This window comes from Podarcis pityusensis (assembly GCF_964106645.2).
Source record: "Podarcis pityusensis genome assembly, chromosome: 1".
In the NCBI taxonomy this organism is placed as follows: Eukaryota; Metazoa; Chordata; class Lepidosauria; order Squamata; family Lacertidae; genus Podarcis; species Podarcis pityusensis.
The window spans coordinates 85,115,662-85,142,587 of NC_138028.1; the positions used below are offsets into that span (position 1 = coordinate 85,115,662).

At 46.3% G+C, this 26,926-nt stretch overlaps 1 protein-coding gene across 1 annotated transcript in view; it reads left to right on the plus strand.

Annotated features, from left to right (window-relative positions):
* The first annotated feature begins 15,125 nt into the window (after positions 1-15,125).
* Positions 15,126-26,926, plus strand: part of NUP160 (nucleoporin 160) — a 28,594-nt gene continuing 16,793 nt past the window's right edge. Inside the window, exons 1-15 of the mRNA XM_081003353.1 lie at positions 15,126-15,252; positions 15,403-15,511; positions 16,811-17,021; positions 18,031-18,253; positions 18,639-18,723; positions 19,783-19,897; positions 20,208-20,366; positions 21,366-21,443; positions 21,833-21,930; positions 23,287-23,371; positions 24,101-24,169; positions 24,467-24,550; positions 24,907-25,077; positions 25,557-25,656; positions 26,440-26,605. Coding sequence (XP_080859479.1) covers positions 15,150-15,252; positions 15,403-15,511; positions 16,811-17,021; positions 18,031-18,253; positions 18,639-18,723; positions 19,783-19,897; positions 20,208-20,366; positions 21,366-21,443; positions 21,833-21,930; positions 23,287-23,371; positions 24,101-24,169; positions 24,467-24,550; positions 24,907-25,077; positions 25,557-25,656; positions 26,440-26,605 — 1,856 coding nt within the window. The 5' untranslated portion in view covers positions 15,126-15,149. The remainder of the gene's footprint in view (positions 15,253-15,402; positions 15,512-16,810; positions 17,022-18,030; positions 18,254-18,638; positions 18,724-19,782; positions 19,898-20,207; positions 20,367-21,365; positions 21,444-21,832; positions 21,931-23,286; positions 23,372-24,100; positions 24,170-24,466; positions 24,551-24,906; positions 25,078-25,556; positions 25,657-26,439; positions 26,606-26,926) is intronic.

A 26,926-nucleotide genomic window follows, 5' to 3' on the forward strand; every position in this document is an offset into this window, starting at 1 on the left:
CTAGCTTGTTCACTTCTACAGCTTCTTTTCAAGAATGTGGAGTTGTGGATTAAGATGGAAGGATATTACGGTAGGTAGGACCTGAGAGACAAAGATTAAAATCCTCTTCAGCCATGAAGATCCCTGGGCCAGTCACTGTTGCTCAGCCTAGCCTCCCTCACAGAGTTGTTGTGAGGATAAATTGGGGAGTGGAAAACCCTGAGCTCCTTAGAGGAAAGCTAAAAGCTCACATAAATAGGTATATAACAAGCAAAAAGTTAATAGGTGAGGGCCCCCCATTACCTGAGTATAAGCCTCCTTGAATACACATGCATAGGATTGGGCAGTGACAGGGAAGTTTCAAGAGTGGGAACCCTGATTCATAAGTGAGCATCCCTTCTCACTAGGCAGGGGGCAGGGCAGCAGGAGACAGCCCCAGACACACCATAATCTCTACCCCCATCCACCCAATACCACTCAGGAGGAAACAGTGGTGGGGGGGGGAGGACTTGAAGTTAAAGAGGCAATGCAAACCCTGCTGTTTCAGATTCTGCATCTCTGAAGGTGTCTTTCATTTGGAAGGTATCTCCTGCAGCCATCAGATAACTTTATGCATGCATGCAGTGTTCAAAATTCCCATTGTTCTAGGTGCATTTTGCAACAGGGAATTTCTTAGTACTGCGTCTAAGATTTCAGATTAAAACTGCAGTGTGGAAGGAAACAAGGACCTTCCAGCTACAGGGACTTCCAGCTACTCTGAAGACTGGAGAAGAGACCCTCTTAAGAACATTAAGGGGGTGGACAGGGGAAGGACTAGGCCATACGAAAAATGAACATATATTTTAGCTGCAGTTCATTCATTTCCAGATTTGTATTCTTGTTATAAAAAAGTGAGCCTAGACATTCCATTGCTACACCCATAACCTAGGTTTAAGGTGCCATTTAGCTCCTAGCTTCCATATCTCAGTTTCTAACACTATCTGCTTGTGCCCATTCATCAGGACCAGCAGAACGGTTGTCAGAGAGAAAAGGCTGAAATGCTGTAGGGCAAACTATGTGTGCCATTGGCACCTCAGCTTCCCTTGTAGACCTGATTTCCTAAATTTCCCATTAGTCCAATGGATAGTCAGGCCTTGAGAAGCATGGAACTAGAAAGGGTTGGTCAGGTACAGAGATAGGAAGTGGGAAGGTTGCCTTTGCCTCTCCCTGAGGATATGTGAAATACAGGTGGGTCCACTTAGAAGCTGTCCTGGTCCACCATTGTGTCTCTGTTCCAGCCCAGGGCCTGTTCTAGCTAGTGCCTACGTTCCCAGAAGCAGGCCTTCGTCAGCCACCTGACTGGCACAATAATGCTGCCATTCTGCATTGGAAGACAGGGTGCATTGTACAGCCACAGCCGCCTAAGAGCTGTTCATGCAGCTCTTCTGCCTGAAAGGAAGTATTGTTTGAGATGACCCAGCCCTTCAACCTCTTCCCAACACCAGGGAGGCAGAGCTGCTCCCAGCAGACAGAACAGCGCCATTCAGAGTCCTCCACATCTCCATCCCACAGCAGCTGCTGGTGGCCCTGCCCTCTCTTGGTGCTGTGAGGCCCTAGAACAACAAGGACTTAGGGAGGCAGGGCAGGCTGGACCTTGCCACTGAAAGCTGCACCTTCAGCCATGGAACACACAGCAGAAGGAAGGAGGATGAAATAATATAAGTGCCAGCTGCTGGTTCTGTGCCCAGTTCCAGCCAGAGATTATTCTTGTCAGGACTGAGGGATTGCACTGGTTCATGGTAGTGCTGTCTGGAATGTGTGTCATGCAGTTTAGGGACCACCCAGAACCAAAACCTGGTTCCGAGAAACAGCTCCCAGAATAGCAGAAGAGAAGCATTGGGTAAGGTGGAGAAACTGCTTTTACAGTGGTACCTCTGGTTACGTACTTAATTCGTTCCGGAGGTCCGTTCTTAACCTGAAACTGTTCTTAACCCTGAAGCACCACTTTAGCTAATGGGGCCTCCCGCTGCTGCTGCGCCGCCGCCATGCAATTTCTGTTCTCATCCTGAAGCAAAGTTCTTAACCCGAGGTACTATTTCTGGGTTAGCGGAGTCTGTAACCTGAAGCGTATGTAACCTGAGGTACCACTGTAATTGAGTTTTATAGTTATTTAATAACAAACAAGGCAACCAAAAACAAACAACACTTGTTTGCTAATTACAGAAGATAATAAGGGGGTTTTATCATCACAATATATTTCTACATGTATCATGTTGAAAAATGGAGATAACCTTGCCACAAAGTTGGAGAACCCTCTGGGAAGAGAGGGAACTTTCTTCTCTGAGGCTAAAATGACATGGACAAGAATTGACCAAATCTGGGTAACCAGGGGACTGGCTCTGAAGATCAGCAAAGTGGAGATTTGCCCCAAAACTTGTTCTGACCATAGTGCGGTGAAGATGCAAATGAAATTGACGCCAATTGATTCCTTTAGATGGAGGATGAATGACACTTTGTTTAGGAATGAAGAGGTGACCAAGAAGGCCCAAAAAAATCTAAGAGATTACTTTGAGATAAACATGATGTGCTGGTCCCGGGGGGAAGGTTACTGTTACCGTAGTCAAAGTTCAGTCCTAAGTCACTAGCCTGGAGATAGTCCACAAAGTGCGAGGTGAGGTCCGAAACAGGGAGCCGGGCGGGGACAGGAACACTCGAAGATCAGAAGCAGGTAGCCGGGCGGGGAACAGGAACACTGGAGGAACAGGACTGGATGCTGGCCAAAACAGCTCTTCAATGACGACGTTGCTCCCGCAACCTGGGACCGGGCTGACTGCCCTTTATCTTCTCTAAGGCCAGGGGCGGTCCCGGCCCCCAGGAGCCCCGCCTCTCCTGGCCTTAAGGCGAGCACTCCTCCTGGGAGAAACCAGTTCCCTTCGCCTCTCTGCCCTAAGCCTCTGCAGTTCAGGAGAGGCCGAAGGGTTACTGGGCCCCGGGGAAGGCTCACCTGTAGACACTGAGTCCTCAAGCACCTCTGGGGCCAGAATGGTTTCACCTGGTGCCTGCTCCTGAGGATCTGGCACAGGTGCAGGCTCCTCAGAATCTAGGCCTTGCCCCAGTTCAGCCGGCCCTGGAGGCGGGGACTCCTGTGCCGGCTGGGATTCCTCCGGTTCACTCTCAGAATCGGAATCCCAGGCCATCACACCATCCCCCCTCCCAGGCCCCCCCCTTAATCGAGGGTCTGGACCTGGCTTGCTGGGGTACGCCGCATGGAACTCTCGGAGGCAGGCAGGCGCGTGGACGTTGGCCGCTGGTTCCCAGGAACGGTCCTCCGGCCCATACCCCTTCCAGTCAATGAGATACTGCAGCTTTCCCCTGCGGCATCGGGAGTCCAGAATGCGTTCCACCTCGTACTCAGGCTCTCCCTGAACCAAAACTGGCTGCGGTCGGGGACGGTCCGGGTGGAACTCGTCGGGTGGGGCCACCGGACTCAGAAGGGACCTGTGGAATACCGGGTGAACCTTCAGGGTTGCGGGCAACTGGAGACGGAATGCCACAGGCGAGACCTGGTTCACGATAGGGAACGGGCCGGTGAAACGGGCGTCCAGCTTCCGCGAAGGTCGAGAAGGGTGGAGGTGGCGAGTGGAGAGCCATACCAGGTCACCGACGTGGAGTTCCGGCCCCACCTGGCGGTGGCGGTCGGCCTGGACCTTGTACGCCTCCTTGGCCTGGCGCAGCTGCTCCATCAACAGCTGTTGCTGGGACTGGAGCTCCTGAAGCCACTCTGTCACCGCAGGGACCGCAGATGCCGGCAGCACATCCGGAAACAACCGTGGATGAAAACCGTAACTGGCCTGGAACGGGGTCTGCTGGGTGGATGCATTCACCGCATTGTTGTAAGCGAACTCCGCCAATGCTAGGTGGTCGACCCAGTCATCCTGCTGGTAGCTGCAGTAGCACCGGAGGTACTGTTCCAGCACCGCGTTCGCCCGTTCCGTCTGGCCATCAGTCTGTGGGTGGTAGGCAGATGAGAGACAGACCTCTGTTCCGAGGGCCTGGTGCAAAGCACGCCAAAACCGGGACGTGAACTGAACGCCACGGTCGGACACCACACGCTCAGGTAGGCCATGCAGGCGGAAGACATGCTGAAGGTACAGCTGAGCGGTTTCCTTAGCTGAGGGTACGGATGGGCAGGGGGCACAGTGCACCATCTTCGTGAAATGGTCAGAGAAAACTAGAAGGCAGGTGCAGCCACGAGACGGGGGTAGCTCCACTACAAAGTCCAGAGAAACCGTGTGCCAAGGACGTGGTGGAACCGGCAACGGCTGAAGAAGGCCGGGGGGTCGCCCGGTAGGCCCCTTGGCCCGCCGGCAGACATCACAACCAGCGATGTAGCGAGCCACGTCAGCCTTCAGACGGGGCCACCAAAACTCACGGCTTACCAGATGGGTGGTCCGATACCGCCCAAAGTGCCCTGCTGCTGGAGCATCATGGGTCATCCGGAGAACCTCAGCCCGCAGCGGCCCTGGCGGGATGTACAGGCGCCCGTGGTGCAGCAGAAGGCCCTGATGCAGGACCAGCCCCGGGTACTGAGGGCATGACCCTTCGGCCAGTTCCTGGAGTCGTTCCTGGGCCCAAGCGTCGACCCGCTGCTGTTCCCGCACCCGAGCCTGCAGTGGCTCAGCCTCCTGGGTGGCCAGGAATGCAGCCGGTGGTAGGATCGTGGTGGGTACTGCCTGCTGTACCGTGTCTGTGTTGTCTTCAGGTTTCCGGGACAGGGCATCCGCCTTCTGGTTTTGGGAGCTAGGGATGTAGCGAATCCGGAACTGGAACCGGGAAAAGAACAACGCCCACCGGATCTGCCTTTGGTTCAGCTTGCGGGTGGTCTGGAGGTACTCCAGGTTCCGGTGGTCGGTTCTCACCTCCACCGGGTGTCGTGCCCCCTCAAGATGGTGGCGCCAGACCTCAAAAGCCACCTTGATGGCCAGTAGTTCCCGCTCCCATACAGTATAGTTACGCTCCGCCGGCAGGAGCTGGCGGGAATAAAAGGCGCAGGGTAAGAGTGGCGCATCAGGTCCGTACTGCTGAGACAAGACGGCACCGAGAGCCGTACTGGAGGCGTCAGTCTCTACCACAAAGGGTCGAGAAGGATCCGGATGTTGCAAGATCGGCGCTCTCTGGAAACAGGCCTTCAACCCCTGAAACGCCTCCTCTGCCTCGCTGTCCCAGGAAAACGGCGTCTTGGGGCGCAGTAGCCGGGTCAATGGGGTAGTGCGACGAGCGTAACCCGCAATGAAGGTCCGGTAATAGTTGGCGAACCCCAGGAAACGCTGTAGGTCCTTGCGGTTCCGAGGTGCCGCCCATTCCCGAACCGCTGCCACCTTCCCAGGATCCATCTGCACCCCATCTGGAGAGAGTCGGTGACCCAGAAAATCCACTGTCTGCTGATGGAACTCGCACTTGCTGAGCTTCGCATACAGGCGGTGCTCCCGCAAGCGCTGCAGCACGGTCCGGACATGACCCTCGTGGCGAGCCGGGTCACGGGAGAAAATCAAAATGTCATCCAGGTACACCACCACGTACTTGTCCAGCAAGTCCTGGAACACGTGGTTGATGTACCGTTGGAACACAGCGGGCGCGTTGCACAATCCGAAGGGCATAACCAGGTATTCGAACTGCCCGTACCGGGTCCCGAATGCTGTCTTCCACTCATCCCCGGCTCGGATCCTAATTAAATTGTAGGCCCCCCGGAGGTCAAGCTTGGTGAACATCTGCGCCCCTTGCACCCGCTCCAGCAACTCCGAAATAAGGGGCAAGGGGTACCGGTCCGGGATGGTAATTTTGTTCAGGGCCCGGTAATCATGGCAAAGGCGAAGCTCCCCACATTTCTTCTTAACGAAGAGTACTGGCGCAGCGGTGGGTGAGGTAGAAGGCCTAATGAACCCACGCTCCAGGTTCTTGCGCAGGAAGTCCTGCAAAGCTTCGCGCTCTGGCTCTGTTAGAGAGTATAAGCGACTCACCGGCAGGGGCGCTCCGGGCTGGAGGTCTATGCCGCAGTCAAAAGACCGATGCGGCGGCAGCTGGTCTGCCCCCCGTTCCTCGAACACGTCTTGGTAGTCCCGGTACACGGCTGGGAGCGTGGGTGCTGCCTCCTCCGTGGGTGCGGCCGCTAGCATCTCGGACCGAGCATGGGGGCATGGGTCTGGGAAGTGCACAGTCCGATTAACCCAGTCAATCTGAACATTGTGAGCCTCCAACCAGTCCATACCAAGCACCAGGGGGAACCGGGGCATGGAGGCAATGTCCAAAGTTCGCACCTCCCGGTGCTGCTGGAGACACAGGACCAAGGGCTGGGTCTCCCGAGTGACGGCACCCGAACGCAGGAGCCGTCCGTCGATTGCCTCCACCTGTACCGGTTCTGGCTTGTTCTGAAGTGGCACCTGATGATAAGCGGCAAAGGCAGCGTCCATATAGGAGCGGGTTGCCCCCGAATCTACCAGAGCGTGGGTAAGAATCCAGGGCCCACCTGGAGGGTAGAGACGCACTGGAACCATGAGATGTCGCAACTCCACTGGTGAGGGCCCCTCTTGCATGGTTTGGGACCCCACGTTGCTAGGGCCTTCGGCTACAGAGGTTGGTGGTTTTCCTGCGACTGGCATTTTCCTGGGACAGGAACGGGCGTAATGTCCACTCCCACCGCAGTAAAGACACAGGTTTCCCTCCCGACGCCGCGTCTTCTCCGAGGGGGAGAGGCGAGGTCGCACAGCCCCGAGCTGCGTTGGCTCGACTGGCAACTCGGCTGTGGGCGTGGACCTGTTGGGAAGGATGGGCGCTAGGAGCCGGGGGTGCTGGCGGTCCCGGGCCTGGCGACGGTCCTCCAACCGATCGTCTATCTGCAGGCTCCGCTGAATGAGGGCGTCCAGCGTGGTGGGATGCTCCATCATGGCCAACTGGTCCAGTATCTCGTCCGACAGTCCCTCCAGATACTGGTCCCGTAGTGCAGAGTCATTCCAAGACAAGTCTTGTGCCAACAGCCGAAATTCTGTGGCGTAGGCGGCGGCTGTGGACTTGTCCTGTCTCAACTGACGAATCGCCCGATTGGCTTGGCTCTCCTTCAGAGGGTTGCCAAACACAGTCTCTAAGTGGTTACAAAATCCCACATAGTCCGTTAACAAAGGAGAGTCTTGCCGGAGCAGTGGCAAAGCCCACTTGGCCGCCTGGTCCTTTAACAAACTGATCAGAAAGTGCACCTTGGTGCGGTCGTCAGGGAAGTTCCGGGCTCGCCCCTGAATATACAACTTGGCCTGGGCGAAGAACATGGGAAAACTGGCCAGGGTCCCATCAAATTTCTCTGGCAAAGCCACTGGGTACTTGCCTGGAGCTGGGGCGTCGGCCCCATTATCTGTAAAGGTTTCCAACCGTTGCTGAAGCGCCGCAACCACATCGCTTAACTGCTGAACGGTGTGGGTCAAGGCCTGGTTCTCCTGGGCCAATGCCACCAGCGCAGCTGCCTGGTCAACCATGGCCTCTGGCTGTTCCCGAACGCACCCCAACGAAGGGGGAGTGCGGGTGTGGCGGGAGCAAACTGTGCTGGTCCCGGGGGGAAGGTTACTGTTACCGTAGTCAAAGTTCAGTCCTAAGTCACTAGCCTGGAGATAGTCCACAAAGTGCGAGGTGAGGTCCGAAACAGGGAGCCGGGCGGGGACAGGAACACTCGAAGATCAGAAGCAGGTAGCCGGGCGGGGAACAGGAACACTGGAGGAACAGGACTGGATGCTGGCCAAAACAGCTCTTCAATGACGACGTTGCTCCCGCAACCTGGGACCGGGCTGACTGCCCTTTATCTTCTCTAAGGCCAGGGGCGGTCCCGGCCCCCAGGAGCCCCGCCTCTCCTGGCCTTAAGGCGAGCACTCCTCCTGGGAGAAACCAGTTCCCTTCGCCTCTCTGCCCTAAGCCTCTGCAGTTCAGGAGAGGCCGAAGGGTTACTGGGGCCCCAGGGAAGGCTCACCTGTAGACACTGAGTCCTCAAGCACCTCTGGGGCCAGAATGGTTTCACCTGGTGCCTGCTCCTGAGGATCTGGCACAGGTGCAGGCTCCTCAGAATCTAGGCCTTGCCCCAGTTCAGCCGGCCCTGGAGGCGGGGACTCCTGTGCCGGCTGGGATTCCTCCGGTTCACTCTCAGAATCGGAATCCCAGGCCATCACACATGAATACTACAGTGGAAAAAAGAGTAATTTGGGATGCAAGCAAAGCGGTTATGAGAGGATTCCTAATACAACAGAACGCAATTAAGAAGAGAACTCAGAATGAAAAAAAGGATAAAATATTGGGAAAGATACAGGAAGGAGAGAAGAAACTGAGAGCAAAACCAAAGTCACAGGAGATTCTGAAAGAGATAAAGCTATATCAAGTACAATATGCGAAGCTGATGAATCAGGAAATAGAATGGAAGATTAAACAGATGAGGCAAAAGACATTTGAATCGGCAAATAAATGTGGGAAATTGTTGGCGTGGCAAACGAAGAAAAGACAAAAACTCAATACTATTACGAATTTGGAAGTGGAAGGAAAAAATATACAGAACCCAGTGGAGATTAGGAAGTATTTCCAGATGTATTTTAAACAACTTTATACACAGGAGAAGCAGAAAGAAATGGACATTGATCGATTTTTGAAAATAAATGGACTACACAAAATCTCTCAGGAAAAACAATTAATGTTGAATTATAAAATAACGGACCAGGAGGCGGAAGGGGCTATCCAGAGCATGCAATTAGGTAAATCTCCAGGACCAGATGGTTTGACTTCAAGATATTACAGATCTTTGAAAGAATGGTTAATACAATCATTGAAGGAAGTCTGCAATGAAATATTGGAAGGGAGAAAGGCACCAGAGTCGTGGAAGGAAGCTTACATTACACTTATACCGAAAACAGAGACTGAAATGACACAGCTCAAGAACTACAGTGGTGCCTCGCAAGACGAAAAGAATCCGTTCCGCGAGTCTCTTCGTCTTGCGGGTTTTTTCGTCTTGCGAAGCAAGCCCATTAGAGGTTTAGCGGCTTAGCGCTACAGTATTAGCGGCTTAGCCAGCTTAAAGATCAGCTGATAAGCGGCTTAACGATCAGCTGATAAGCGGCTTAGCATCAGCTGTTAAGCGGCTTAAAGATCAGCTGATAAGCGGCTTAGCATCAGCTGTTAAGCGGCTTAAAGATCAGCTGATAAGCGGCTTAGCATCAGCTGTTAAGCGGCTTAAAGATCAGCTGATAAGCGGCTTAGCATCAGCTGTTAAGCGGCTTAAAGATCAGCTGATAAGCGGCTTAGCCATCAGCTGATAAGCGGTTTAGCGGCTTGGGAAAAAGGGGGGGGAAAGGAAAAAAACCCTGCAGGAACTCGCAAGACATTTTCGTCTTGCGAAGCAAGCACATAGGAAATTCGTTTTGCGAAGCACCTCCAAAACGGAAAACCCTTTCGTCTAGCGGGTTTTCCGTCTTGTGAGGCATTCGTCTTGCGGGGCACCACTGTACCGCCCCATATCGCTGTTAAATGTTGATTATAAAATTTTTGCAGATATTTTGGCTAAAAGATTAAAAAAGGTGTTAGTAGAAGAAATTCATAAAGATCAAGCGGGCTTTCTCCCGGGCAGACATTTGTCTGACAATATGAGGAATATAATTAATATTTTTGTCGGTTCCCCGACAAAAAACTTCAAGTGAATATCAATACTAAGGCTGTCTTGATATTTGTGGACGCGGAGAAAGCCTTTGACAACATCTCCTGGAGCTTTATGAAGAAGAATCTACAGGGGATGGGGGTAGGTCAAGGTTTTGAAAATGGTATAGGTGCAATTTACTCAGAACAAAAGGCAAAATTAATTGTGAACAATGTAGTGACAGAAGAGTTTAAGATTGAGAAAGGGACATGACAAGGCTGCCCAATTTCTCCACTGCTCTTTATATTGGTCCTTGAGGTTTTGTTAAACGTGATAAGAAAGGACCAAGAGGTTAAAGGTATACAAGTGGGAGTTAAACAGTATAAACTGAAAGCATTTGCTGATGATTTAGTATTGACCTTACAGGAGCCAGAATCCAGTACAAAAAGAGTATTGGAACTGATTCAAGAATTTGGACAAGTAGCAAGTTTTAAGCTGAATAAGACGAAAACTAAGGTTTTAGAGAAAAATTTAACTGTGAATGAGAGAGAGAAGTTTCAGGAAGAGACAGGACTAACATTGGTTAAGAAAGTGAAATATTTACGGGTTAACATGACTGCCAAAAATGTGAATCTATTTAAGGATAATTATGAAAAATGTTGGATAGAAGTGAAAAAGGATTTAGAAATATGGTCAAATTTGAAGTTATCATTGTTAGGCCGAATTGCTGTGATAAAAATGAATGTGCTGCCAAGGATGTTGTTTTTGTTTCAAACATTACAAATTTTGGACAAGATGGATTGTTTCAAGAAGTGGCAGGAAGATATTTCCAGATTTGTTTGGCAGGGCAAGAAGCCTCGAATAAAATTTAAGATATTAACTGATGCTAAAGAAAGAGGTGGATTTGCCCTGCCAGACCTCAAACTTTATTATGAATCAGCAGCTTTTTGCTGGCTGAGAGAATGGCTGCTTCTTGAAAACACTGACATGTTGGATTTAGAAGGTTTCAATAATGTATTTGGTTGGCATGCATATTTGTGGTACGATAAGGTAAAAGCACATAAAGCGTTCAAAAATCATATTGTTAGAAAAGCACTGTTTAATGTTTGGATAAGATATAAAGATTTGTTAGAAAAGAAAACCCCAAGATGGTTGTCTCCAATGGAAGCGAAGGCACAGAAAAAACTCAATATGGAAGCCAAATGGCCGAAATATTGGGAAATTCTGGATCAAGATGGAGACAGAATAAAATTGCAGAGCTTTGAAAAATTGGAAAAAAAAGTGTGAGATTGGCTCCATTATTATCAAATAATGGAGGCATACAATTTGGACAAAAAAGTTGGCTTCCAGGTGGAAAAATCAAAATTGGAAACAGAATTGTTAGATTCCAAAATTAAGAATTTGTCAAAAATGTATAACTTGCTGTTGAAATGGAATACTCAGGATGAAACGGTGAAATCAGCAATGATTAAATGGGCACAAGATGTTGGACATAACATAATGATGGCTGACTGGGAACAGTTATGGACCACAGGTATGAAATTTACGGCATGTAATGCTCTAAGAGAAAACTTAATGAAAATGATTTATAGGTGGTACATGACACCAGTCAAGCTTGCAAAAATCTACCATTTGCCCAATAATAAATGTTGGAAATGTAACGAGACTGAAGGCACATTCTTTCACCTTTGGTGGACATGCCCAAGGATTAAGACATTCTGGGAGATGATTTATAACGAAATGAAAAAGGTATTCAAATATACCTTCCTGAAGAAACCAGAGGCCTTTCTCCTGGGCATGGTCGGCCAATTGGTGTCAAAGAAGGATAGAACTTTCTTTATGTATGCAACAACAGCAGCAAGGATACTCATCGCAAAATATTGGAAGACACAAGATTTACCCACCCGGGAAGAATGGCAGATGAAGTTGATGGACTATATGGAATTGGCGGAAATGACTGGCAGAATCCGAGACCAGGGAGAAGAGTCGGTGGAAGAAGATTGGAAAAAATTTAAAGATTATTTACAGAAATACTGTAAAATCAATGAATGTTAGAAAAATGTTGGAATGAAGTTACATGGCTTTAGTAGAAATGTTATAAGGAATTAAGTATAAATAGATTAATAGAGTATTAAAGGAAAAAATAAGGTTAGAATGAGTTAAGATAATTATAGGATAGAAAACAGGAAGATGGAAAGGAATTGCTGAAATAATTAACAGAAGTGGAATACAAAAAGGGAGGTGTGAGGAGGTTGTGGAAATAAGTGAATGAAAGATGGGATAATGAAATTGTTTGATTTATTTTATTGTTTTTGTTTTGTTTTGTTAGCTTAATGTATTGTATTGTATTGTTGGTTTTTTTGTTTTTTTTAGTGTTTAATTTTTTTGGAAAAGTAATAAATATTATTTAAAAAAAACAAAAACAAAGTTGGATTGGTCACCAGAAGGCAAGGAGGATGTCCATTTATTAATACAGCTAATAAATGGAAACCATATAAAATAGTATCAAAACATTGCCTTTTTGCTTTACCTTGAATAACCCCTCTATCCTGTGCAAAGCACTCAGGCAGTGCTACATGATCCCATATTTTAACATACAAACCGTGTTTTGTAGGAGGTGTATTCCCTTTCCAACAGCCTGTTAATTCTACTTGAGCCATTGCCAATAACACTGCTAGTAATTCTTTATGTTTAATTTCCTCATTAAGCACACTTTTGATTGACTAGAGTGCCAACACTGGTCCAACTGAAGTTTTTTGCTAGTAATCTTAACCAGCTCTAAGAACGCTTCCTCTGAAAACTTGTTTGCAAAAGGACAGCTCCACCACATGTAGAATAGTGATCCTCTCTCAGCACATCCCCAACTGCATGATGGAAACACTTACCGTATTTTTCGCTCCATAGGACGCACTTTTTCCCCTCCAAAAATGAAGGGGAAATGTGTGTGCGTCCTATGGAGCGAATGCAGGCTTTCGCTGAAGCCTGGAGAGCGAGAGGCATCGGTGCGCACCGACCCCTCTCGCTCTCCAGGCTTCAGGAAGCTATCCGCAAGCCTTGCAAGCCCGGTGGGAGTTCCAGCGGGCTCACAAGGCTTGCAGGCAGCAGCCTGCAGCCCCGGGGAGTGTCCGCAAGCCTTGCGCGCCCGGCAGGAGGTCCCGCCGAGTGCGCGAGGCTTGGGGCTGCAGCTTGTCGCCCGAAGCACGGGGAGCCCTCCGGAGGGCTCCCCGTGCTTCGGGCGAGTGTCTGCAAGCCTTGCGCGCCCGGCAGGAGGTCCCGCCGAGCGCGCGAGGCTTGGGGCGGCAGCCTGTCGCCCGAAGCACGGGGAGCCCTCCGGAGGGCTCCCCGTGCTTCGGGCGAGTGTCTGCAAGCCTTGCGCGCCCGGCAGGAGGTCCCGCCGAGCGCGCGAGGCTTGGGGCGGCAGCCTGTCGCCCGAAGCACGGGGAGCCCTCCGGAGGGCTCCCCGTGCTTCGGGCGAGTGTCTGCAAGCCTTGCGCGCCCGGCAGGAGGTCCCGCCGAGCGCGCGAGGCTTGGGGCGGCAGCCTGTCGCCCGAAGCACGGGGAGCCCTCCGGAGGGCTCCCCGTGCTTCGGGCGAGTGTCTGCAAGCCTTGCGCGCCCGGCAGGAGGTCCCGCCGAGCGCGCGAGGCTTGGGGCGGCAGCCTGTCGCCCGAAGCACGGGGAGCCCTCCGGAGGGCTCCCCGTGCTTCGGGCGAGTGTCTGCAAGCCTTGCGCGCCCGGCAGGAGGTCCCGCCGAGCGCGCGAGGCTTGGGGCTGCAGCTTGTCGCCCGAAGCACGGGGAGCCCTCCGGAGGGCTCCCCGTGCTTCGGGCGAGTGTCTGCAAGCCTTGCACGCCCAGTGGGAGGTCCCGCCGAGCACGCGAGGCTTCGGGCGGCAGCCGCCGCGGGGGGGGGAATAATTTTTTTTATTCATTTCCCCCCCCCCAAAAAAACGAGGTGCGTCCTATGGGCCGGTGCGTCCTATAGAACGAAAAATACGGTATTTGCCATGTAGGGCAGTTTTAGAGGAATCCTAAAAGGTAGCTTCCTGGATTCTCACAAAGATAGTGTATAAACTGGGAGGGGGAGTTAGTCCATACACTATCTGATTCACTATCTTCAAACTCTCTAAAATCATTCTTCCACACCTTCTTAATGTCATCTGTCATGCCCATTACATGCTGTTAGGGAGGATAACTTTTGGCAATAACTACGTCAATGGGAGCTATGTTCCAGGTGAACATATTCCAGGCTGGCTGCTATTCTTGTGAACAGAGCAAACAGCAGGTTGACAGAAACATTGGCAGAAAACAGTATTGGAAGAAGTGCTCTAGAACACTAGTAGAACAGTAGAATGAATGGGAATCTAAATTTCTGCCTTTCTATCACCAACTGGCTGATTTACAGCACTTCCTGATTTACACCGCTGTCATGTAGATTTCTCAGAAATGTTCCTAAAAACATAGGATTACCAAGGATACAGAGGTCACACCTAAGATGTATTAGAAAGCCAATATATCCTGCTGAACATATTTAGCAACAGGCACTGTCCTTTCAGTCACAGCAAACATGGGGAGAAGGTTGGATGGTTGTGGGGCAACTGTTCAGGCCCTCAGCTTTGTGTTGCCCCATGCCTGGCACAGACGGCCATGGCAAGCAGTACCACTGCAGGTCCAGCCCTACTGCTTCTTACCCACCCTGCAAAGATACCCTTCCTCAATCAAAACTCTCTCTTTGAATTCTAAAATATATTTGAATTTTTTAATAAAAAAAATAACTGCTTAACTTTGGCTGGATTGTGCCCTACCATTTTGTGACCTAAACAAACTATAGCAAACTTTAGAGAGGAAATGAATGGACCTCTTCTCTGCTGTCATAGATAACTCAAGGGCCTCTTTTTTGTAAATGTCCTAAACTACCTGAGTTGCTCCTTTTCTCATGTAATTTTTTTTTTAAATTATAACAATAAAACAACACTGAAACTCTTATTACAGTGAGAAACTGTGATACTTCTAACAACAATGCTTCTAAGCAGACTTGCATTGGTTACATTAAGGTGGAATACAAAAAAGGCCATAATCAGGTAAAGGTGTCTCGCCACACCTTGCAAATTAACATAGGGAAGGAACGGGACCCGCGTCTCCGTGAAGCCATCTGCTTGCATTTCCCCCTTCGCTAGCTTATACCACTGAGTTAATTTTTCATCCAAGTCTGCCTGGCTGCCACTCTTTGCCGACCTGGTGCCTTCCAGAGGACTTGGACTACAACTCCCATCAGGCCCAGCCAGCAGATGTTTCGAGGGGAAATGCAAACCTGCTCCATGAAATGGCCCTTCCCTATTGCGCCTGGTCTAACTGAAGCGCGGGCCGGGTCTAACTGGACGGGCGTCTGGCTGCGCCCCTTGCCCAGCAGTCGCTCCATCTAGTCCTTCGCAGGACAGAGACCCCTCAGGCCTTCCCATGATTCACCGCGAAAGCAGGCTCGGTTCGGCCGCGCCCCCTTCCCACTATCCCGTGATCCACTGCGGCTCCGCGCGCGGGAAGGGAAGATGGCGGCGGCTGTCGGGCTCCCGGAGCGGGGCTATTTGGAGCTGGTGGGCGCTGAGCGGGGAGCGCGGCGCCGGGTTCGCGAGCTCGTGTTCAGCCTCCCAGGTAGCGGCGCCCGGCCAGGGAGCGGGCGGCGGACGTGGGTTGCTGGGCGGGTGTCATTGCTGTTGCACGCATGGTAAAAGTCACGCTGCTGCTGCTGCTGCTCCTGCCGCCTGCCTGGCTGACGTGCCTCCTTTGCCTTGTCCCTCGCAGGCGGCGGCTCGTCCCTCACGCCCGTTCGCTACGCCGACAGCGCCGGAGGATTCTGGTACCAAGAAAACGCGCAGCTGGGGTCTGTGACCAGGAACCGCTTCATCCACTGGTGAGTGGCCTTGCTTCTGCAGCCCACCCGCCAGGCAGTACCACGGATGGGATCCTGCCCTCTCACTCCACTGGGAGAGGTTGGGAAGAGTGAAGAGGAGCTGCCCTCCGCTTTGGCCGGGCTTCCCCTTCTGGCATCTTCTTCTGATGCCTGATCCCGTTTAGCATGTGACTAGGGTGATATACCCAAATAAACCAGATGATCTTTTTCTTTTGGTTTTGATCTGTTCTCCACTATTGAAGTGTTTTGAGCCGTTGGCTCTTCCAGAGCAGAACTAAAGCAAGCTAACAGTCTAAAATGCCTTTTTTTAATGCATTAACCTAGTGCAGTAATGAACAGAATGGTACAACACCAGTTGTAGCTCTGTGGGAAGAGAATTCTAAAGTTGGGGTGTATGCTAAGGAAAGCATGCAGAGGAAAGGTCCACAACCAAAAATGTTAAGGCATTAAAATGAATGACAGGTGACTTGAGCAGTAATTGACAGTAATCTTTGATAATAACTGTATGTGACAGCAAAATGGCCATTGAATTTGAAATTAGAGAGTTCTATGAATGGGTACCTCAGTAGTGCATGGAAGGTTGTATGAATTACAGTTAGGGCATGGGGAAGCAGTTTGAAGAAACAGCTGCATGATTATGTAGGAAGTGAGAAGGACGAATTAGCAAATGAAGCTGTATTGAGGAGCAAAGGCCCACAAAATTCCTATAACCACACTATAGAACTATTGTGTTTTAGTGCTGTCTTGGTGAAATACAGGGCTAGGTCAACAGGAAGCTATGCATCTAACCATGGAGCTCAGTAGCCTCACACAATTATGTTCCCAATGTGTCTATCCCTGCCTCCTAGCAACTCCTCCAGCTGTTTGTGCCTTTTGGCACTAGGTTCATTCCCAGTCTTGTATAGTTATTCAAATATTCCCCGTTCTGGCTTTGTGAAGGGGGAGAAGATTAAAGTGATGTTGAATCTCATAGTTGTATTTTGTGTTTGTCTGCTGCAGTATTAAAATAGTTTGATTGAGATGTTTTAGTTTGATTGTGCTGTATACCTTCCTGGACTTCCAGAAGAGGAAGGGCAACCTACAGCTTTACCTCCTTGTGTACCACTGTACACTGGTGTGCACTGCATGCTCTTTGTATGCTTGCAAAACCTAAGCCATATAGAAATACAGGTAGCACATATATCTGGCTCTTGAGATTTGCTTCTTGGTGCCATTGTCTTTCCACCATGCAAATACTGGGTTGAATTGTACTCTGTAAACCTATAATTCCTATATGTATTTACTTGTTTTCTTTTGCAGGGCTACGTCAGGTGCAACCTTGGAACTGGTAGAGGAATCCCTTGATATAAACCTTTTGAACAATGCTGTTCAGCTCAAATTTCAGAATTGTAGCCTCTTACCTGGAGGAGTACATATATTTGAGACCCAGAATAATGTTGTTATCTTGATTTCAACCAATCAGACAGTACATAGGTTGATTTTACCACACCCCACTCGGATGTATAGGAGTGTAAGTAACTTTTTTTCAAAAATTCGAAGAGTGTGAATTAACAATTAACAAACAAATTTATAATACACAGACAAAGCTATCATTTTGGATTGTGATTGCATATACTGTATAGCATGTTCAGTTCAGGTAATACACCAAACTATGGTTTGGAGTGTCAGAAACAAGCCCTAGGCTTGTCTCTCACCTTGTGTTTAGATTCTTTATTATTTAGTGTTAATCATAGATGATTGTGATGTCTGAACTGGAAACTATGGCTAACCCTTGAACCCAACTCATTCATGGTGTAAGGGTTGATTCTGGTTTGAAGGGCAATCACTAACTGCAGGCTGCTGATTTGGACATATGGACATATGATTTTATAGATTCTGAACTGATTTTATAGATTCTGAACTGATACCCTTTCTGGGAATGGGCTGTGAAATATTCTGTAATTTATTTTTTTGTAATGTATTTTTTTGGCCACATGTTTGGTTGTATTTTTTATATAGAAAATTAAAGAAAATCTAATTTTCAAATGTTTTTATTGTTGCAAATTCATGTTGAATAATTTGCTGGGTAAAATTTTGGTATGGAGCAAAATATATAGATAGTTCAAAGTAATCTTGTCTAAGATAAAATGCACTGAGAAGGGTCATTGACAGAGCCCTTGTTGGCATGCATCAGGTCTTGGCTTAAATCCCTGGTGTCTCCCATTAAAAGAATTACAAGAGCAGATCATGTAAAAGTCCTGTTCCTGAGATCTTAGAGAGCCACCAAAATACACAATACTGGATTAGCTGAACAAACAGTCTGACATGGTATAAGGCAGCTTCCTATATTCCTTTGATTGCTCTGAAGAAACTGCTTTTGTCTAATGTTTCCTTTGATACCATTTTTCAGACACTTCTAGGTTATATGTTACAAGAGGAATTTGAATAGAAAAGGCATTTCCTATTTGACTTTTCCATGTTCATACTTCAAATTTATATTTCTTATTGATAACTAAGCTTATTGGGGATTTTCTTAATAGGAGCTGATCACAGAAAGTCATGTACAGTCAGTTTTCACAGATGTTGGAAAAGTTCATTTAAGAGATCCTTTTAACTATTGCGTGATTCCTGCAATCCCTGGTCTGTCAACTCATTCCACTGCTTCAGCAGCTTGGCTTACCAGTGATGGAGGAGCACTTTTTGCTTTGCCATCTGCATCTGGTGGGATTTTTGTCCTTAATCTGCCACCTCACAATACTCATGGTAAGTATAGAAGCTGATCTAGATAATTTATTTAAAGTTGCTTTGCTTTTCAGTTATAAATCTCAGAAATTGCACATCGAATAAGAATTTAAAGCAGGTTTAAAATATTTTCTAATGTGCATAAGGCAATTGACTCCCCATATCCGCAAAACTGTTCTAATTGAGAAGTGTGTGCTGTACTAATTGATTAAACTAAGGGAACAAAGACAGCAGCAGAACCTGCTTTTGCAATTTTGGACACCGTCAATTAATGTCTAAAATCAGTAGTCATTTTGTCTTGAATGTTTCCACATGGGACTTCTGAAAGATTATTCATCTGATTTAGTTACTGTTGTGCGCCGTATATGCATGCATTATTAATAAATCATTTTTGTTTTGTTTTTAGGAATGGTTTCAACTCTAGTCGTGGAGTTGAAACAGAGTTCAGTCATGCAGCGCTTGCTTACAGGTTGGATGCCAACAGCTATCAGGCTAGTATTTTGATGGCAAACAGAGCTCTTGAAGTCTCTACAGTAGCCAGTGGCATAGTTGGAACAGGCTTGAATGAGCACTCTGCCTATTATTCATTGAAGGATATTTCTTTTCAGCAACCAAATGAGCTATCTAAAATCATTTGTACCTAGCTTTTCAACCAGGTCTAGAAGTGTAATTAATTATTGGAAGTGTAATGTGCTTTTTCTTAGGCGGCTCTCTTTTCTAAACAAGCATATTAAGTTAATCTTGAAATTGCTCCTGTCGTCTCAGATCTGGACAAAGCAAAATGAATGAACATGTTTTGAGGGAATAGGAACCTGCAGAAGACAGTCAGTCTTTTCTTTTTCATATGAAGGCCAGGGGGGCTGTTGGATTCAGTACTTCAGCTACAATTGCATGTAGCAGAGGTGTTCCAAATCTGCCCATAGTCCAGTGGTTAGAAAGTGTGTACGTTTGACTGTTTTTCACAGTTCCCTACTTTTTAGTAAGAAGGTTGCATCCTTTTTATTTCCAGACATGATGGCTATTGTTCAGAGAGCCTGTGTGGCTAGTGTTAGGTTTGGAAGTAAGAAATTCTCTACTCAGTCAGGTGACTCAGCAGGTGGTCATCATTATCTCTTAGCCTAACCTATCATAGAGAAGAGTTGTGAAGAGATAATTCTGATACACTGAGGAAGTGTGGAACGGAAATCTGACAAATTCATGCCCTCAAACTTTGGAGGCTAAATGGCTGCATTGTGATTGATGGTTGCTTGGAATATTTAGAAGAGCAAATGTTGTAACTTTTATCTTGAAAGGGGTATGGTTTTATATGAAAAGGTAGTGCTTCACCATAAACGAGGAATGGGGAACCTAATCTGACGGGTGGGCCAGATTCTTATCTCCCGTATAGCTCATGGGACATGTTTGACAAGGTGGGGGGTGGTATCCACCTCTCAATCATATGATGTCATCATGACATCAGGTGAAGATTTGGCACTTCTAACTTTTAAATTCTTGTAAATTCTGTGCTTTTTTGTTTATAATATATATAATTTAGTTTAAATCTTTTCCAGAGGAGACCAAGGTCCTTCAGAGCTTCCTGTTAGCTTGTCTGTCCACTGTCGTGAGCATGATGCCCTCCTCTTTGCACTCTACCAGGATCATAAACTTCGAATGTGGTCTTACAAAGTGAGTGTGAAATGCTAATTTCTGATAGAATACTGTTGTCATTGCTGATGGTTGATTATTCATATGACTAATGATACTTTCCAAATGTTGGTTTTTGGCAACATGTCCCTTTGAATATGCAAGCTATATTAATTACCTTTTCTGTGGTCTGCTGTGAACATGCACAACCTTCAGATCTGTATCCTTTACTGTAAAGGAACACATGGTAAAGTATCTGTCTAGTATATCAAGCTGCTGTTTTGGCAGGTGTGTTTAAAGCATTGGTCCCATTTGCAGATTGTGTTACTTATCTGGCTTCTTATCTTGGCAGGATCAAATGTGCCTGATGGTGGCTGATATGTTGGAATTTGTGCCTGTAAGTAAGGACCTAAGACTTGCTGCTGGGACTGGACACAGATTACAGCTGTCTTATTCTGAGACCCTGGGGCTTTACATTGGTGTATACTTGCATGCACCCAGACAAGGACAGGTACTTGAATTGTCTTACATTCGTAGAATTTTAATTTGCTGTTAAGTTGAGAGTCAGGGAACTACTAGTAGGGGAGGAAGGGAAAGGAGAATGTTAGCCGCTTTGAGACTCCTTAAAGGGAGTGAAAGGCGGGATATCAAATCCGAACTCTTCTTCTAGTATGACCCATCAGTTTCAGAGTTTATGTGGATAAGAAAAGTTTTCTTCAATAATTTTAAACATGTTTTGTCCAGTCCTAGAAGTTTACAAAATGACATAGCTTTTGATCCTGGATTAAAAGAGCTTGCTGACAATTTCAAATGGCTTTTGCTTTAAAAACTGGGAAATAATCGCTCCTTGATACTTGATAAGATGTATTTTGATGAAGTGCTTTCAGAAGGACTTATCAAATGCATTGTTCCAGGGAAAAACAATTTCTCATTTCCTTCTATGGCAGATAATTCATTGGTATAGTTTTTTTTTTGGGGGGGGGGAACGTGGAGACTATTTTCTAGAGATGCAGCATCCAGGATTGGTGCATTTCCTGTCCTGAGTCCCAAACCCAATTTTCTGTATCAGTTTTCTTAGATCTCCAAGCTTTGCAAACAAGAAAGTAAGGTGAGGAAGGCTAGAGAAAAAAGGGAATGGAAAGCACTATGTAGGTGTCTGCAGAGGACAAAATTACACTTTACATAAAGGGGTACTATGTCTCCTATGCCTTGGGCATGGAGGCATTCCATTTCAAATGCACCTGTGGTATCTCCATAGGGAACCTATTGCTCCTCCTCAGAAAGAGAAAGTCTGAAAAGTGAATTAATTGCTAAGGATGTCCTCTTCTCTACAAGTGCTAAAACAACCAACTTTAAAAGCATCTGTTCAACTTGATTTTCACAGTCTAGTGCCATTACTACTTCCTGAATGGTTACTGGGTATTATAATTAGAGGACTGGAATATAAGGATTGTCTAAAATAGTTTACAGTTTTATTTTCACTAATGACAGAATCATTTTTTTTTTGCAGTTCTGTGTCTTCCAGTTGGTCAGCACAGAGAGTCAACGCTATAGTCTTGATCACATATCATCACTGTTCACTTCTCAGGTGGGAATGAATAAGATTTACATTAAAATGAATGTGTCTGTCAAGAAACATCCACTCTGCACTGATAGGGGTCAGTAGAGTACTGTCTTCCATTCCATCTTCCATTCTATATGAGATTAAGCAACATGATGTGATGTTGGAGAGAAAGGGATGTGTGTACCTGCCTCCTTTATATTCAGTTACTTCTGATCCATGGGATCTTCTGTGTGTAGCCCCAGTATTTGTCTGCTAGTAATAAATTAAAAAAATACTAGTTTTTATAGATTCAACAAAATATAAGTTATCTCCATTGTACTGTTATTATTTAGTTTCGTTCTCTTGAGTACATTTAGGTTTGAAAATCATATTCATTGTTATAATCCACTCGTTGTGGTATGTTTTTAACTTAGGAGACCCTTGTTGACTTTTCCTTAACTACTGCTGAGATCTGGGCACTCTGGCATGATGATGAAAATAGAACCACTGTGAAATACATCAATTTTGAGCAGTAAGTTTTGTCCACCCCTGGTGTAACCATGAGCAGTAAATTGGGCAAGGAAAAAGTTACTTTAAGCCCTGAATCCAAATTAAAAAGGAGATTCTCTCAACACTAAGAGATAGCAGAAAGATACTTCAAAGAAAATAACTATAACCTATTGTAATGGTTCTAGGGGTTGCTCGTGCGTAAGCCGGTGCAAACACCTGGCTGGGTTGCCTGAGTGAACCTTTTCTGTCCGGACAGCCACTCACCCGTGGCTGTCTCAATCGCTGGCAGAATCCGTCAGTGGGCGTTTCTTAAACTTCTTCCAGCAAAGAAGCTCTTTGACGCCTAGTCTCCTCCTACTCTCTCTGCGCGAAAGCCTTCTGCGCAAGGAGGGCGTAGGCAGCGGAGGACCCTTCCTCTCCCCGCTGGTCCCCGGCAAGGAGTCATGGGACCGCCTCGCCGATTCCCCCATCTGCCCCCCTTCTCCACTGGCGCTACGCTGATTCTCTTCCCCAGAAGATGGGCTGCCTCTCCCAATCCCGGGACGCTCTCTGGAATCCCTCTGGAGCTTGCTCTCTCCCTCCGGCACTGATGGCAGTTCCCTGACACCTATGCTGGCACTTCTAACAAGGATTTGATACCTATTGATGAAGCATGGAGTTACCATATAGTTCTGCGTAAGGCATTTCTGGATGGCTAAGGAGGTTGACAAAAGATCAGGGGAGCCATGTTTATAATACTTAGGATGGGCTGTGAGCAGCATGCAGGCTTGCTCAAGCAGTTCGTTTCATGCTTCACACCTGTTTAAGCTAAGAGGTGGCGACACAAGGTGAAAATTGGAAAGGAGATTTCTCTGTCTCCTGGTAGACTTGACATGTCATAGGAGCTCTTAGACTATTTGTTGAAACAGCCAGCAATTATATGTGTCAGCCATCTTGGAGAAATGGACAGAAGCTACATTGTCTGGAGATGTTATGGTTTTGAAGGGTCATACACTGGACTGGCAGGGCCAGCTTCACAGAAACAGGAAGACTTCCCTCCATTTTGTAGGTGGGAGGAAAACGACTGGTTTTGGAAAACTGCAGAGCTGCTAAAATATAGTCCCTTAGATATCCCACTTGGCACTGAGGGAAGGGGACGATGATAGTCTCTGTGTGTGCATACACACATGTCCATGTAGGGGAAACCCGCATCAACAAACTTTCATTCATCTGTTTTTAGTTTATAATTGTAGGTTTGTGGTGTCATGGGTCAAAAATATGGAAGATGTTGGTTATGTTTAATTGTTCATAGTTATATATATTTATTTATTCTACTTGGAAGTAATCTTTTTTGAACTATAAATGTAAAGTTGGCTAAAATAGTCCAGTCTTGTTTTAGCAATGTTGCAGGTCAGTGGAACCAAGTCTCTGTGCAGCCCCTGCCACCTGAAGAAGTGGATATTAGAGATGACCAGGACCCAAGGGTGAGTTCTTCAAATTAATTAATTATGAATTTGAATGGCAAAACACAGATGAGTAGCACTTGTATGAATCCCTAAAAGTATGAACATTGCGTATATATGGGAAAAAACAAATCTGTGTGCTCAGTTGCTAAGAAGGAAGACCAGTGAAATGATGGATCTTTGAAAGAAGGCGTTCTCCTTTTTTAAAAAAATTGTTAGATTAGTAGTGTCAAATATGCATTTTGTTTGGTCTGAAGTGCAAGACTCTTGGCTTTGACTAATTGATGTGTAAACTTTGTTCTCTCTCTCTCTCTCTCTCTCTCTGTGTGTGTGTGTTTGATATTACTCTTGGTGCTTCTTGTGTCCCAAAGTGTCTGAAAGCAAGATTCCTTTGGCCACCAGAAGCATGCCTTGTTTTTTTAAGTTCGTTGTTGTTGTTGTTGTTGTTGTTGTTCAAAACTTTGTGTTTCAGAAATGAACAGTGCATCAATTTCTACACTTCATTTTACTCTTGGTTTCAAGGTTGATTTCTTTCTTTCAAGGTTTAGGCAGCATGTGTGGACCTCTAATGTATTAACAATTTCACATAGTTAATATATAGTGCACATTGGAAATTGTCATATAAACTGAAGTTGAGCAGTTGCTAGAACATAGTCATGGGACAATATTTGGACGTAGCTGTTAGTGGAAGGGAATAAAATGAATCACATGATCTGCTTGGGAAATAATTAATTATGCTGACTCTTACAGGAAACATTTACAGAGGCCATCTTCATGCCTGGACAGTTCACAAATGCGGCTTTGCTTAAAGCTTTACAGGTGAGCAGGAACATCATCATTTGTTGGGGAGTTTCTGGAAAACCATTACAACTTACACTAACAAGTCAATTGCACAAAATGGCAAGATTGGCATTGGAGGCAGAAGGGCAGAGCACTTCTCTGCTCTGCTCTGCCAGTTCATAGCTACAGTGGCCTACTGTCAGCAGTCATCTACATAGAACATTCTTTTTGACACTGCTTGGCATGCTGTTAGAATTCAAGTGTGAGATTTGGTAAGCCCTGGCACTATGTGCATTTAGCTTTAAGGGTGAGAAACATCTTTTAATTTTCCCTTAGATATTTTCTCAAAGAGCTGAGCACCTCACAGACCTGTCCTGGGATGAGCTGAAAAAAGAAATTACTATAGCTCTGGAAAATGAGGTAAGAGTTCCGTTTAGTCTTTGCCCCTCTTGTTGCTTCAACAGGATTACCTTCATTCTTGGATTCTTATTTCATTGGTTCTTTGTAATAATTGTGCTTATATTTATGTGTTGGTTTTAAGATAGGTCAAACAATGCTCTACTGTTGTAATGTTAGTTTTTAGGGTGGTGTCCAATCCAATGAAGTGCTTCTGCTAGGGTTAGGTTTTCCATGTGTGTCTCCCTAGAACAAATTATGGGGGCACATGGGTAGAGGAGAGGGAGGAAATTACCTTTAGCAGCCAACATCCTTGATTTAGCAGAACTGTTCATTTGGATAGCTAACCTTTGGTCTGTGTTTTTGTTCTTGTTTTCCAGTTCCAAGGAAATGTGACTGAGTATGAATTCTCACAAGAAGTATTTAGACAGCTGCAAATAGAATTTTGGTCAAAATTCTATGCTTACTGTGTTCAGTACCAAGAAGAACTCTCACGCCCACTTGCACTTCTCTTGAATCAATGCACTAGCATGGTGTGCCTGCTTAAAAAGGTGAGAATCAGGTTAGAAAGAGGCAAATTTCAGATATTTCTTTCATAGAGCAAAATGGGCCTGTCCAACTCTGGCAGGCAATGACCCTAACTATTGTGGACTTAAGTTTCAAGAGCTCTCAGTAGTGTGTAATTATAATTTTATGTAATAAATGTGGCCGATATAAATTTATATGGTTTACTTGTTTTACATGGGACTTTTTCCTGAGCAAATGTTGGTTAGAAATTCAGATGGTCCGTAGTTTCAATAAGGATCTGAAAATCACGGAAGCTGCTAAAAGATAGCTAGTTTGAGCTTTTCCTAAGTTACAGTACACTATTTTGCCACTGTATCTTTGAATATTTATGATGCTGAGAATGTGGACTACTCTGACTATGGGCATTTTCCCCCTTCAGAATGTTGCTTTGAGCTTTCCATGTAAGTAAATCATCTTTTTGTGGTGTTTGAAAACTAAATGATGAGTGTATCTTCCCACACAGGGATACCTGTCTTTTCTTGTGCCCTGCTCCCTAATGGATCACCTTTACCTTTCGCTTGATGAACAACTGGTGAATGAAGTTGAGAGCACTGGCTTAGATGGTAAGAGAGAGTGAGCGCACGAACCCACTATAAGATGTTGTCGGCAGAGCAGAATTTAGAACATAGTCTTTACATTTTTTAAAAAAGTGTTTTATTTTTCTGATAAATAGCCAGGATCCAGAAAGCCACTCACATCAGGCTTGCACTACTGCAGTGAAACTTCTCAGAACAAAACTTAACTTACATGGAAAATAAACTGCTTTGGTAACCCTCCTCTGTTTTAAAAGCAATTTAACATGTTAGCATGTGGAGCTTTTGCTCAAGAAGTGTAAGCATAAAGGGTCTCTGGGCTCATAGATCTAATTTCTCAACTCTTTGGATTCCTGCCCATGTTGGTTATTTTCAGTTAGTTATATCCTAGCAGGTAACAATAACCTTGGTGCATCTCTCTCCAAGAACTTTTAAGGAATCAGTTCATGATCACTTTCCTAGAAGCACTTGCCTCATGCCAGTGGGAGAAATGGATAAATTGAAAGGCTGGATTGAGAGTTTTAAATCTATTGATGTTTCAAAATCATGCACTGTGGGAGAGTAACATAACTAGAGAGCAACATAACTAGGGAAGTTCATTCTTGGTGCTTCTTAGGTTGACTTTAGTAAGCACTAATGAAGTGATTTTTTTTGCATTTTGCCCCTGGATAGAATTTGCAAGCAAGAATAAAGTGTATTCTTAACTGGTTTTATTCCTGCTTTTCCAGCATAGTTGGCTTTTTTATTGTGATTAAAATATATATACCCACACACACTCTGAAATAAGTTCTAAACACCGCCTTTTCATTGTAGAATCTGAATTTTCTCATGATCTTGTGAGTCTTGTTCAGTGCCTTCGGTTAATTGGTGAATCAATTTCTGTGGAGATGGCACTAACAATGGAAATGGCTTGCTGCCGTTCCCAGCCGCCAGAGAGAGCTGCAGGACAGATCCTTCATGACTTGATTGCTAATGACACGTAAGCATGCACTATGAGCAAAGTAGGCCATTGATAAAAAATGATTTTCTCACTCTACAGCATTTAGCTGATTGGGTGTGTGTGTGTGTGTGTGTGTGTGTGAGAGAGAGAGAGAGAGAGAGAGAGAGATTTCTAGCCACAAAGTTCTAGTAGCTGTAGTTCTCAGAAAATTGGGCTCACTATTCCTTCCCCTCAGAGGGCAGAGGCAGCACAGTTGATAACCCTCCCTGTGGAGAAATGTCCTTCCAGATTTTAGGCCCTGCCTTCTTCAAGAGAGCAGTGTTACACACCAAGGCCTAAGTTATTTTTCTGTCAGAGCTG